A 14,817-nucleotide genomic window follows, 5' to 3' on the forward strand; every position below is an offset into this window, starting at 1 on the left:
AACATGATGTATCACCTCCTTGACGGTTTTAGGTTGGAAAAGATTTACACCCCAAATGAGACTATTGTTCAAACCTCAAATAAAGTGTTGAACCATCAGTGGTCCCTACATAAGGCATGAGTTCATAGAATTTCCACTCGTACTCTACCACAGTCATTTTACACTACCTCAGATCATGGAACTCATTTTCCCTCTGTTGGTGTCATTCATCTGGTAAGAAGTGTTCATGGAAGTTCTCTAGGAATAAATCCCATGTAATGGTGTTCATGTTCAATCCAAGTTTCTTCTCCTCGATGTTTCACCATGTAGCCCTAAAGAGCTCTAGGTGGTTGATGACATTCATTGCTTTGACATTAGAGTCAAAGTCCTAGATCACAAAAAATCTATCTAATGCAATTAACTAGTGCTCTGCCACATAACCAATACCAACCCCATTGAAAGGTTTGATCGTGAACCTCTATAGGTCCTTCATCTGAGCAGCCTTAATCGACCTCTCTCTATCAACATGGAGGTCTCTCTGAGGACTCCTATATCTTTGGCTCTCCTTATTCATAGCATGATGTGATTCCTCCTGATCAATACCCCTTAGAAGAGGTAGGAACTCTAAGATCATCCTCATCAACTATCTCAAATTAGTCTCCTTTGAGTCAGCATGCTCATCTTTATGGCTCTCCTCCCTATTCTCCACCTAAATAGGAATCTCTCTAGGAGTCAGAAGAGGGCTATCATGTCTACCTCTCCCACAACCTCTATCTCTGCATGCACTATGACCCCTAACAATGGATCTAGTCTCAGACACCATCCTCCTACAACACCCAAGCAAAAGCAACAAGAATGCTCACAAGGTCAATAATGGCATACCACCATAAAGCACAATTATAAGAAAATATGTTTGAAATCCAACTCAACAATTATTCAAGTTTTTCCCTTTTCTATGTTTCAAGAAATTGAGTCTGAATTTCAAATTGTTCAAGTTGCAATAGATACATAAATTGTTTAAGTTTTAAGTTTAGTTTAACTAGTTGTCATCTAGCGGCGTTCCAATATACCCAGAGCTCCTGATGTAAAAACTCAGGCTCTAATACTAGATGTAATGCTCTTCCAAGGAACCCAAAAATAAATTAACCTAAAGTTTCACTAATTTTCCAAACAATTTTTTTTAAAGATAATAACAAGAGATAATATGGTAAAAGCAATAACCCACATACATACAACCATCATAAACATATTACATTTCTTAAGGGTCCCACGATGTTGAATCACCTATATAAATAGGTTTTATTAATACTAAAACCAATACACAACAAATCCACATCAAAGAATTACTTCAAGTACAATACCAATTAAACAATATACAATTACATAAGATGCCACTTGGCATAACCAGAATGCATAATCATCCACTATAGAAGTCATAGGGTATGAAAATCTCAAATAATATACATCATAAATAAAATACACCATCTCATAAGATCTTTGAAAGTCAGATACAATATAATAGAATATAACCATCCAATGGAAATACAAGATCAGAAAGAAAGGAACAACTGCACAAGTACGTTTAGCAATGACATCCACTTGTCAAATCTCAATGGTATAAGAAAATGCACTACCACCCAACCTTGTGGAACCTAAATGGCCCACTCCCACCATGTTAACGAGATACTCTCAAGTTCCATACAGATATTAATCCACAAGTCATAACCAACATCTAGGTCAAGGAAAACCCAATAGTAATCTATCTCAAAGGTACCAAGACAAAAATTAATATCTAGACCTAGAGGCAAAAAGGACATGTATGAAATCTACTATGCAAGTGGGCAAGTGTCATCACATGAGAAAACTCTAAGGTTATCCTAGCAACCTCTCTAGACTCTGACCCCTAGTGTCTCTATGTGGCAACAATATCCTTTCATTTAGACAAGACATACTAATGAAGCAAGGTTGCAACCAAGCATCCTCTCTACTCCCATCCTAGCTTGTACTAGCACTCAAGGCATGGTCGAGGAAAAATAATGACTTATTAATTCATTTTACTCTCATTTAATAAAATATTATCACTTATAAAAATAACTTACAATGGGTTACCCAGGCAACCTCTTTAGGCTCTAGCCCCCATTGCAAGCCACTTCCCAACATATACATAGATTACCTACCCTGAGCTCATAAAAAATACAACTTATAAAATCACAATAATCACCTCATACCTATGCAAGAAGCTCAAAAGCATCAAAAGATAATTGATAGAAGACTCAAAGGTTACACCAAAGAAATCCCACCATTCACCTCAGTTCTATATAAGCAATTGTAAAGCATTAACAAGCACTGATCAAACTCATCATAGAAAATACATGACTACATCACAATGGTCAAGTACAAAAGATCATGACCAAATATACATAACATCATCATAGAAAAAAACTCGCCAAGCCTCTGGTAAATATCCTGACTGGTCAATGTACTAAGTCAAACTCGAGCCCCAAATCATACAATACAACATAAATCTCATCAAGTATTTAAATAGATGTTTTCATAGTTCATTTTGTTTTCAAAACATAAAGGTTCACTATACAATCAGTGTTTCAGTTTTCATGTTCATAGTGTCATGTCTGACAAAATTTTCGAGTCCACAGGAACCTCAAGAGACCCGGTAGTCCATTAAAAGTTGTTTAAATATAAAACCCCATTTTAAAATAAAAAATGAACTATCAATTTAATAACACCAATATCCATTAAAATTGTCTAAATTAAAAAAAATAAAATTATATTTTTGAATTTTAATGATAACCTTATAACCAATCTTTTGATAATTATTATTAAAATTAAATAATAACTTATTAAATTATCAATAAAATAATACTAACTTTCTAATAACCATGCTTACCAAATTTAATAGTATAATAAAGTTTATTAAAAAATATTAATAACTTGTAATATTGAACAAATTATTTAATAATAATAAAAATTATATTTAAAAAATAATAAACCAAAATAAATTAATTAAAACTTACCTTTTTACTATTTTAAAGCATGTAGGTTGTGCCCTACTAACACAACAAGACTACTGCACATAGTACCTTAAAAGGGAGTCATGATGTGAAGAAATGGAGTAGGGGAGGTGGGTGTGGTGGCCCACCTCCCACTTAAAATATTTCAATTTTTTTAAATTATAAAATCCAAATCAATTTTAATGCTCCCCCTATAAACCCATTTCAATTTTTTTTTTTTAAATATTATATATTTTAATAATTATCACAATAATTACCAATTGTTGTGGTAATTATATTCATATATATATTTTTATTGATAATTTTACAAGCTAGATCGGATAGGGCAACAAAATTTAAACAATTAAATCTAGTAATTAAAACTAGTTTTCTCTTCAAAACCCCTATCCCAAATTTAATCAATCAATTTACAAATCTCTAAAATTTACCAAACAAGAGTTTCAACTAAATTAAATACTGAATACAGATCCACAACAAACACAAACAAGACAAAGATTTCAAAGAGGAATTTACTGTGCAAAAATCAACAAGATCCTACTTGGATCTGATGCTAAATGATCGGATGCTCAGAGCTCATAGGCAAATTCCCTTTCTTTCAAAAACCCTCTTCCTGGAAATTGGCTCCTCCAAACCTGTGTGTGGAGAAATGAGCTCTAATTTCTTGATAAAGAGCTTTCTCCCTTTAGGGTTTCAGTTTTGCAATCATGCAAAACCTTTTTCTTAATTATTTTATTATATTTCAATTTCATGTGCAAACTTTTGCATTTTAATTAAGATAAATTTTATTAAATTAATTTTCTCTCTTTTATTAAATCACAAGACGTCATATTTATTAGTCTAACTAATAACAATATTTAGAGTTTATTATAAAAATGAAATTAATAAGTAAATTATTATTAAATTAAATTAATATAATTATGCCAAAATTAAAACTTTAATTAAATCTTTAAATTTAATTCTTTTATTTAATTAATTTCTTAATTAATTAAATGTAATTAAATATTTATTTTTCTTCGCAAAATTTTCATTAAATTAAATAATTTAATTTGATTTAATTATAACTAAAAATCACAACAGACCCACAAAACTAAATACGAAAACCCATTATACAGGACATAGTACTAGACCAAACTCAAGGGCCAAAATCATGAGTTCTTGTCACTTGATGAATTTGGAAGGGTAAATAACTCAAATACTTGTCCTACTTTCTAGGACAATTGGCTTAAGGTTAGGAATTGGGCTCAATAATTATCTTCCCTTTTTTACCATTGAGATATTGTGATAGGGCATGCTCATCCTCACAATTTAGGGAAGTCGATGCCCAATACCTGCAATCTGCATAAAATTTGAGCATCTACATATGTGTGTGTGTGCGTGTGCATGTGCATATCTAAACTAAATAGACAATGGCAGGGAGTGGTGCATTGTGTAGATTCTGACTAGTAGGTGACTATGACTCCCTCCCTCAACCACATCAGAAATGTCAATCATTAAGTAAAACATACAAGTATACCATACACATGCAAGTACGGGGTACATAATTATAAAAATTACATATAAATCATCCATCTAACTATCATCATGAAATAATTGAAATCACTATATGAACATACATGTCTCATCATTGAAATAATCATGAACACTTGAAATAACTAAGTATCAAGTAGCTCATCAAATATATCAAGTGAGTATGAAATAACATATAAATAAAATTGGGTAACCAAGTACTACAATCATAAAACATAACCATAAAATTGGCCTAAAATAGTTCGACACATAACATGACAAGTGAACTAGGGGTAGGCATTACAACCAACAAGATTCAGTGACCAATATGGCCCATTTAGGTGTCACGAGCTCTTTTCATTTATTTATTGTGACAATCTTGAGGTTGCCAATTTTAAGATAATACCTACATCATCATTCTTATTAAATTTTCCAATCTTATGAACCTCAGATCAAGAGATTTCTATTTTTGTACGATAGTCATTTAAGCTTCAAATTTAGGCTACGAGTTTTGTTGACATCAATGACTACTTACAAATCAAACCCCTTACCATATTCAATTTTGATTTGGTAGTCAAATTTTGAGATTCCATAACTTGGTCATCTGGGCTCTGAATTGAATGCAATATTTTAATTACTTTGGCCTAAATTTCCCAATTTTTTAGTAGTGCAACTATTTTCTAGTTCTTTTGGATAAATTTTATAGAACTAATAGATTTTTGGTGACTATACCTATCTAATCCTACATTTTGCAACTTCATAGGCTCTGTTCAGGCTCATATAGACACATTTTAAGGTGCTTTTTAAAAAAAAGTTTGTGATTTTTTGTCTACTATCAAGATTTAGTATCAGTTTGGAGAAATTATATGTGGACATAGTACTTTCAACATTTGGTCAAATTTTCCCTAATTTTACACTTATAATTGATAAGATCCTTGAGCAATCTTGTGTCTTACTTTGTTGAGTTTGTTATGGCTTCATTAGCTTCATTTTTATTTTTGTAATCATCAAAATTTGAAGTCCACTTTGGTCCATTTCAACAAGTGGCACGATTATATAAGCATTACGTATAAAGTGCCAAAATCATCAATTTTGGGAGGGGATTATTTGATCAATTGAATTTAGGGAGGGGGGGGAGAGGGGAGGGGGTGTCTTAAGTGATTGTGCATATATTTATCTTATTTATTTTCATTTGTATCAAGGTTTCTCCTAGATTTGTAGTTTTAAATCCATATAATTATGCTACATGAAAAATTATAACGTAAAGTAAAATAATGGAAAATGGTTTAAGTGGTTATCTTGATGGAACCATGGTTGGACCATTTGATCCTGATGAACTAAAATAATGGAAATAAAATGGTAAGATTTTTATTTATACTTTGATGAATCATGTACATGAAGATCATATCTTCCATATTGAAAATTGTAAAGCTATAAAGGAAGCATGAGCTAAGTATGCTATCTTTTATTCTAAAGTTGACAAAGTTATGGGGTTTTAACTTGATGAAAATCTCAAGAGATTAGATCTTAAGGAATTTAATGAAATTGAAGGCTATTATCACCAATGAACATGAGCTAAGGTCAATGGTTTAGGATTCTAGAATTATCATAGAGGATGAAAAATTAATCCATAATTTGATGAGAAAACTTCCTCTAAAGTATGCAACATTTTTTCCTCTCTTCAACATCAAAGATGTGTTTAGGAAATGAACTATTGATAAGGGGGAGTTATACATCAAAAATGTGTCATACATACTATTGAAGAAGGTTGTTGAAGTATAGAAATGAGGAAGACTGATGAAACCTATCATGGAACAATCATTATTTTGTCATTGATGTCAAACCTACTATTTGCTAGTGAGACAATTGCTAATTTGGTCTAAACGCTATCATTTGATTGATTGATGAAGAGGACTTGAAAAGAAAAGATAACGAAAGTACCTAGAGAAAGATTGAGTTATATGGTGCATAAAAGAATCAGTAAGGCCAAGTAAGACTTTGATGATACAGTGTATTTACTATTGTTTATCTACTTAAGACTATAATGAAAGGAGTCTTGAGAAAAGACTAGGAGAAGGCTAAGAAAATAAATGTGTTTGCCAAGCCTAACTGAGTAAACAATGGAAGTCAAGCAAGTTAGTATATGTTGAGAAGAAAGTTTGATGTGTGTCAAGCACCAGTAAAGACTTAGTGTATGCTTAAAAACCTAGTGTTGACTGAGCATAAGAAGATAGGGATTTCTGAGAAAACAACATGTTATTGTCAAGTGCCAGTAAAATGAGTTTGATTGAAGATTTGACAAATTTGAGCTAACAAAGTTGATTTCTTGAATTATGTGAAGTGTGTGGAAGATAAGTATGATGAGCTGGCGGCACAGAATTCAAGATAAATGATTTGAAGATGAATTTGGAGAGGATTGTGGAGGAAGTTTCTAGAAGGGAATAAAATGAAAAAGAGGGTATATTTAATGAATTTGACCTGACCCTAAGATGGACGATTGTGGTTAAGAGGAAAAGGATCTAAATTCTCTATTTAAGGAGATAGCAGACTAGAAGAAAAGTGTCATAGTGTGAACCAAAGCGAGACAAGGCGTCTTGTGGTGTTACTTCATTTGGTGGCCAAAGGGATGAATCTACAATTGGTATACTAAGCAAGAAGGCTTAAGGAGGTGAAGGCTCAAAGGGTGAACAAGTTGTTAGAGATGAAGGAGATTGAATGTCAAGTAGAATGGAGGATTGAATAAGTGATCTGTAATATGTAAGTGAGTTTTTTTATTATTATATTAAGTCCTACTATTACTTTCTAACAACTATATCAGTCTAGATAAATCCTTTAGATTAAGGTTGACCTAAAAGTCATAAGTAAATCCTCTAATATGGTGACATTCTAATGGAATGTTCTAAAGTCCTCTAACAAGGCTCACTCCTAATAGGTTGATTGAAATCCTTTAATCAAGGTTACATTTAATAGTGTGCATTGTAGCCTTTAACAGGGTTGGCTCCTAATAGAGCTCACTTCAGAAGAGTGAAAATTGGTAGCATGTTACTAGTGGTTTTTTCCAAATTGGATTTCCACATAAAATCCTTGTGTCAAATTATGTGAATGATTTTGTGATATTTCATGTTTACATTTCTACAAAGTTCATTTGACCTAGGACAATAATATACTATGGTTTGAGATATTGGATGATCAATGCATGCACAAGTATTTGTTAAGCACTGAAAAGTTTTATCTACATTTGGACCTTGGATAATTGATTCACCTCCCTCTCAATTATTCTAAAACATTCCAATAGTATACCTCACCTAACTCATTATCTTCTTTCCATCTCTCAAATCACTAATGGGGCACAAGGAGGACTCCAAAATTCACACCTAATTCAATTTTCATCAGAGATTTGGAGACTACAAAGATACTTACTACAAGAGTGGTTGATCATGCATCTCAACTATACTAAATTTCAGACTTCTCTCATGAGGATGACAATAATTCTTCAATAAAGTCTTTAGAATCTTTTTAGCACACTTCCAGTTATGTTTTAGACTTTGAGGGTGAATTTTGTTATTTGAACTTGGGAATTATGAGAAATTTTGCTACTTGAACTTGGGTTTTGTCACATGTGATCAAGTTCTTGAGCCATCCATTTCTTCTCCTCCTATTGAGATTCCATCTACTATTATTCTTGATGATTCTTCTATTCATATAGCCATGGACTGGATAATCTAATACAATGGGATATTTATTGTCTTCTAGACTCATCTCCATGGGATGCCCACTTGACGTACATTGCATGTTTTCTTACATGGACTTCTACATTGAAAATTTGGGAGACATTATTGATGAAATTTATCTCCTCATTACTAAATATGATCCTTCTCTAGTTGTTGTGAAGGAACATAGTGACCCTCATCTTCATTCTTTACTTGATCATTCTTTTGAGTTTGACATGATGGTGGATACTTCGATACAATAGCTCGATAATTCAATTCTTTAGGCCAATTTGCTCAATCTTCAAAAAATGATCTTGGATAAATGTATACTCTACCAATTTACCATTTCTAGCCAAAACATGTGCCAAACAACATCTAACCATGGATGATCTTATCTAAAAAATATATAAACCTTATATTACCATATTTCAAAATCGTGGCCATATCTAATTAAGATCATGTGCTCACTGATCAAAATTGTTTGACTGTACACTATCTTCTTGCATAATTATTCTTATGCATTTTTCTTGAATACCTACTATGATCATTAAGTCAAGAGACCTTGCCAACTAATTATATTTCCATCAATTAAAACACTTATACCTTCAATACTAATCACTTGCTAACATTTTGGTCCATAAACTTAGTTTTTTCCTCTTCGCTAGACTGAGTTGCATCCATGGTCTTCAACCTTGAAAGGGATCACACCCACAACCTTTTCCTCCCAATTCAAATTTTAAATCTTTGGTCTTACAATCTTTCTTTCTTAAACTATAGCCATTGGTCACCATCTTTCATTTTAAAGTGTCTTTTTAAATGTAATAATGGACACAATCCTAGGAAATTGGTTATGGTAGAGGGTCGAAATGAGCACCTAGACGTAACTATAGTCTCGAGCTTAATATAAATTATATTAGTTGCATCAACATTTGCATTTGTATTTGATAAGTTCTTAGATTATACAAATTATTTTGAAATGGTAGGGAAACCACAAACAAAAGCAAATCACGACATTCCTTGCAACAATATTCAAAACAAAAAATAAGATATTGATTTTTGGATGATATTTTACACTTAATACCATGGTGTAGTTCGAATGCTCAATCTTCTTTGTGATAATATTTTATTTTACAAAAAAGTAACTAACTTATTATTTATTCATACATTAACAATTTTATGTTAATTTATTATTTTATCATTACTAACTAAATTAACTTATATGATTAAGTAATAATGTGATGAATCTAATACTTCACCCATATTATAACAATTCAAACAAAGGGAAAATTATTGTAAATATCAAACACAATAGATCCTATGACAACTTTGATGAAGCGTCTCCATTAATATTCCTCACTAACCTAGGAAACAACAAACTAAACTCCTTAATGGATCTCTTGACTACCAAATTTGCAAAATACTTGTAAATAAAGACATGCTTAATTATTCATAACTACACCACTCTCATGAATGCATGGGGCTTCGTTGGCTAAGAAATACAAATATCACATTCATTCATATCAGGTACATTTAATACCATGGCGTAATTCAATCGTCCAATCTCCTCTACAACTAAATTTTATTTTACAAAAAAGTAACTTATTATTTATTCATACATTAACAATTCTATGTTAATTTATTATTTTATCATTACTAACTAAATTAACTTAGATGATTAAGTAATAATATGATGAATCTAACATTCCACCCTTATTAGACCAATCCAAACAAAGGAAAAAACACTATAAAGATTGAAAATGATAGCTCCCATGAGAACTTTGATGAAGCATCTCCATCAATACTCCTCATTAACTTAGAAAATAATAAACTAAACCCTTTAATATTGGATCTCTTGACTACCAAACTTGCAAAATACTTATAAATCAAGACATACCTAATTATTCACAACTACACCACTTTCATGAACACAAGGCACTTTATTGGCTAAGAAATACAATATCACGTGCATTCATATTAGGTGTTTTAATATCCCAAGATTTTAAAAAAATATTAAGGACACAATGAATTTATAAATTCAACACACGAATACAAATTTATTTGACAAATTTTAGAAGCACACTAGAAGTAGCAAAAAAAACCATTTTAATATTGTGAACTTTGAAAACAAATTTTAGAAGCATGCTAGAAGTAGCGAAAAAAACCATTTTAATATTATGAATTTTGAAAACAAATTCCTCTAGAAGTGGCTAAGCAATGAAGTGGAAGACAATTTTAGCAAGAAGTGGTTAAGCAATGAAGTGGAATAAAACTTGAAAGTGCAAGCCATTATCATCATGGAAAGCATTTTTCATGTTTGAAAAGCCATTATCATTATAGAGGATTAAGGAGCAATACTTACATAAGTATATAGAAAACTCTTAACCTCTCATTGAACTGTTATTCTCCTTAAATTGTTTAAATAATTAGTAAACTAGGATGACATCCTCTTTGGTATTGAATTGAAAACCAATGTTCACACATTTGATTCCCTTTCCAATGCAAATAAGATTTGGCTTTATTACTAATCAAATTTTATTTTGATGATTTCTTGATTTGGACTCCTTTCAAATATGGTAAGATTCTAATTTTTTTAGTCTTGAGATTATTGTGGGGATATGAATCTAGGATGAGGGTTGCTAAGAAAAGTTTAGGTAATTACCAGAGCTACATTAATAAATTCTTTGAAGATGGTAAAGAACTAATAACATTCCAAAATGGCTATAGTAGGTTAGTCCTCCATCCTGTATACTCCTTGGTAAGCCTTCATATAATGCAACTTTTTTCTTTCAAGGGTAGATTCATGGTTGTGCATGGTTACCATTTCCCCTATTGATACCCAAAGAAAATCAACGTTCTCTTCTTTGTATATTCATCCCTACAATAGAATATTGAGAGTTGAGCTTATTCATTTCTCCACCAAGGCCTAATCATGCCTTTGTTTAGATTTTCCATAGATAGGGATCCCCATGATGACCCTATGCAACTTGAGCATCAAGTGCATCTTCCCTCCTAACCTTGACAAGCCCATATTGTGGCTTCTAGGTGTCTTGCTATGGGAGATGCTCTAGCAAATCATCTAGTTATTAAGAGAAAGAAGAAGAATTCTATGAATTGTCCCCCAACATCACAACATATTATTGATGGTTACCCCTAAATATTGCAAAACTCTTCTTGACCTCCCATATGCCTAAAAAAATCCAAGAAAATCACTACTAATAAGGTATTACTATTTCTATCTTGGAGGATAATGAGGAAAATAATGTGGACAAGGTGAAAGGTGTTAAAATTTAGAGGAGTGTGCCAGGGAGTAGAAAGCCAACTACATTGACAAAAAAATTGGTCAACCCTGAAGATGACACCTCTTCTAAAGAAAGATTTGTTAATGAGGATGACAATAAAGATAATTGTTATGCTAGGAAAGATGATCAAGAGGAAAACGACATGACCTCCCCTAATATGTTTGAGGAATAATAAATGGTTCTTGAAAATTACGATAATGAGATACTGAACAATGAAAACACTATGGATTCTCTAGATAACAATGCAAAGGAAAGCTAGGATATGTAGGTGTTGGAGAAAGATGAGACTTCTTTGGATGACCCTTTATTGGGTGTCATTGAAAGACTTGATCAATTGGAAAGAAGGATGACTGAGAAATGTCTTGTTGCTGATAAATCCTTCAATTCCCTCATCCAAATCAAAAATGACAACATGAACAAAGTTGCTATGTTCATCATTGCTGAAAATTCAGAGATCAAGAGACAACTCAAAAATATGGGGTACAATGTTGGAATTACCATGGTCACTTATAGAGAAGTTATTTAAATGCTTTAAGACTTATTGGACAATTAGTATCTACTTAGATGTTGATATTGTTAATAAGTATGTTGATATTGTAGCTAGTAAAATGTTAAATGTAGTTGGTACTTTGTTTATTGGTTATATAGTTGTTGTTGGTTAGATAGTATGATCTATTATTAGCTTAATAGTATGATCTATTATTAGCTCAGTCTATTTGTTCTTGTATATTTTTGGTGATCCAATTGGTTTCAATGTTGGGGGCCCCTCACTAAATTTTGGTGTGTTTGTCAGTTGCTTCTGCTACGTTGTTTCTCATTTTGTAAGTGATTGGAGCTCATTCTCTACTTATTTAATCAAAAAGAAAGAACTTGCCAAAATCAAATTCCTATCCTGGGGTATTTACATCCTCACTTGTTGTTTACCAACCTTTTCCATATTCATGAACCAACCATTTTGAATGAATTGATCTAAAGCAATGCGACCATAGCAATTAGATACACTCCCCAAAATATTTTTAAGTATCCGCATCCCTAAACAATTAGCAAGGAATCAACTTTGAGTTGAACTGAAGAGTAAAAGTGCAAGAAACTAAATCACAAACATTAGCTCAAATCCATTGAATTGACCCTTTTATAAAATCCAAGCCAAGACCATATCTCTAATTTATTCATTTATATATTATATATTGACAAAATTCAAATTATTTTTTATTCTCGTCAATCCTAAAGATAAACACTCTTTCTTTCATATTTAATTTCACAATTTAACACGTATTACTCAAACCAAAAACCCTGACCATCACATAAGTTAATTTATTAAAATTATTTATTTATATATTCTATATTGACAAAATTCAAATTATTTTTAATTCTCGTCAATCCTAAAGATAAACACACTCTCTTTCATATTTAATTTCACAATATAACACATATTACTCAAACCAAAAACCCTGACCATCACATAAGTTAATCTATTAAAATAGCCTAAAGCTATTAAATTCACCCTTTAAGTAACACCAAGCTTAATTATTATTAATTTTTGTTAAAATATTGACCACTCTACCCATTATTAAGTCAAACCACAGACATTACAACTCAACAAAATTCTTCACGAACGAAACAACGTTGAAGTTTCTTTTCCTAAATAAAATATTTCTCGAGATATGAATAGAGATTACTTTGGAGTATTTTGGAAAGTCAAACCGCAGACTGTGAAACGCAATGGAATTCTCCATGACCCAAACAACTTTTTCAATCAAAACATACAGCGACGTAACTTCATTTTTCAATATCAGTTGCCCTTCCGTCAAAGCTTTTGTCTGTGGCACGCAACAAGAAGTTTCAATCCCGGCAAAATCCACATTGTTTTTGACGAAAAATCTCTAATTGTTTGAGCCAAATTCCCTTTATACAGAGAATTCAATGTTTCAATCAATAACTTTTTTGGACCCACAAGATTGACCATATCAATTGACCAGGCGGAATCCTGACTTTGGATTCTCCTCTTATAACTCTTGTTCTTCCCGCAGCGTTTGTTGCATCTTCAGCATACAATGCTCAAAAAGCATCTTAGGAATTCTCAGCTGCAATCCAGATTTTATTTAAATTGAGTTTCAGTCCATCCAGTGATTCAATCAAGGAAAACAAAAAAGGTATAACTAGTTCTGAAGCCATGGCAAAACAATGGGGATGTGCAAATTCTGAGTGCCCAAAAGTGTTGAATCAGATTGTGCATTCAGACACTTTTGTTCAGATTGAGAGCCATTGTTTCAAGGATCTTGTTCAGAAACTCACTGGTGCAGCAGAGGATTCTGGAGTGAAAAAGCTCCCTGTTACCAGACATGCAAGAAGCTCAAAGAAAGATGGATTCAGATCAGTTTGGGATTGTCCTCCATTGGTGAAGAGTGGGTTTCAAGTTGGTATTCAGAAACCGGCCTTCAAGCTCCACGACAGAAGGAAATTCCAAAAGAAATTGGAGATTAATTTGGGTCTGAGTGATCATCATATTGATTTGGGTCTGAATGATCATCATAATCTCAATTTGGGTATGAATGATGATAATATCAATTTGGGTGTGAATGACCATTGTTATGGAGAAAGAGTAGGAGGTAATAGTTATGGGATTCGATGTGCGACTCTTCCTGCCTTGATTTGCAGCCCAATCACTCCACTTGGGCCTTCTGATCCATTTAATTCTCCACCAAGTTACTATTATTATGATTCTACTCCAACATCTGGCAATCAATCCTCACATTCGGAAGAGGAAGAACAAAAGTTTTCTTTTGAGGGATCAGCAATGAGTGTGAAGAGGCAACCAGAGTTGCTTCCCCTGTTTCCCCTCCATTCTTCAACAGAGTCTACTCCCTGATTTGTAGTTTGTATATGGAAGTATAGTTAGTTTTCTTAGGATTATTAGTTATTTTTGGCTGTATTGGTTTCCCAAATTTTGTAACAGCCATATATATAACATCTCTTCTATTCTGTGAAAATGCATAAAGCACTGATGCCAAAGTGAATACACCTCTTGGGTTTTCATAATCACATCGTTGATATTCTTAACTGAGGTTCTTTTGTATTCTGTTTCCATGGTTGTTTATGAGATGCTGTCATTATGAATGTGAAGTGTAATGTCTGTGAGAAAAGGTTGAGTCTGATTTTCTGATTACAGCATTGAATTGTTTTTAGAATTGGGTTTTCATAATCACATTGTTATTCTTAACTGGGTTCTTTTAAATTCTATTTCCACGGTCTTTTGTGAGATGTTGCCACTATGAATCTTCATTTTAGATCAGC

At 32.3% G+C, this 14,817-nt stretch overlaps 1 protein-coding gene across 1 annotated transcript; it reads left to right on the top strand.

Annotated features, from left to right (window-relative positions):
• Positions 1-13,574: 13,574 nt before the first annotated feature.
• LOC149570081 (uncharacterized) lies at positions 13,575-14,583 on the top strand. The gene has a single exon (XM_089817861.1). The coding sequence runs from the start codon at positions 13,697-13,699 to the stop codon at positions 14,390-14,392; it is 696 nt and encodes a 231-aa protein (XP_089673987.1). The 5' UTR covers positions 13,575-13,696; the 3' UTR covers positions 14,393-14,583.
• Positions 14,584-14,817: the final 234 nt, after the last annotated feature.

Source organism: Cupressus sempervirens, chromosome 3 (genome assembly GCF_028749045.1).
Source record: "Cupressus sempervirens isolate cs-2001-9-10 chromosome 3, ASM2874904v1, whole genome shotgun sequence".
NCBI lineage: Eukaryota > Viridiplantae > Streptophyta > Pinopsida > Cupressales > Cupressaceae > Cupressus > Cupressus sempervirens.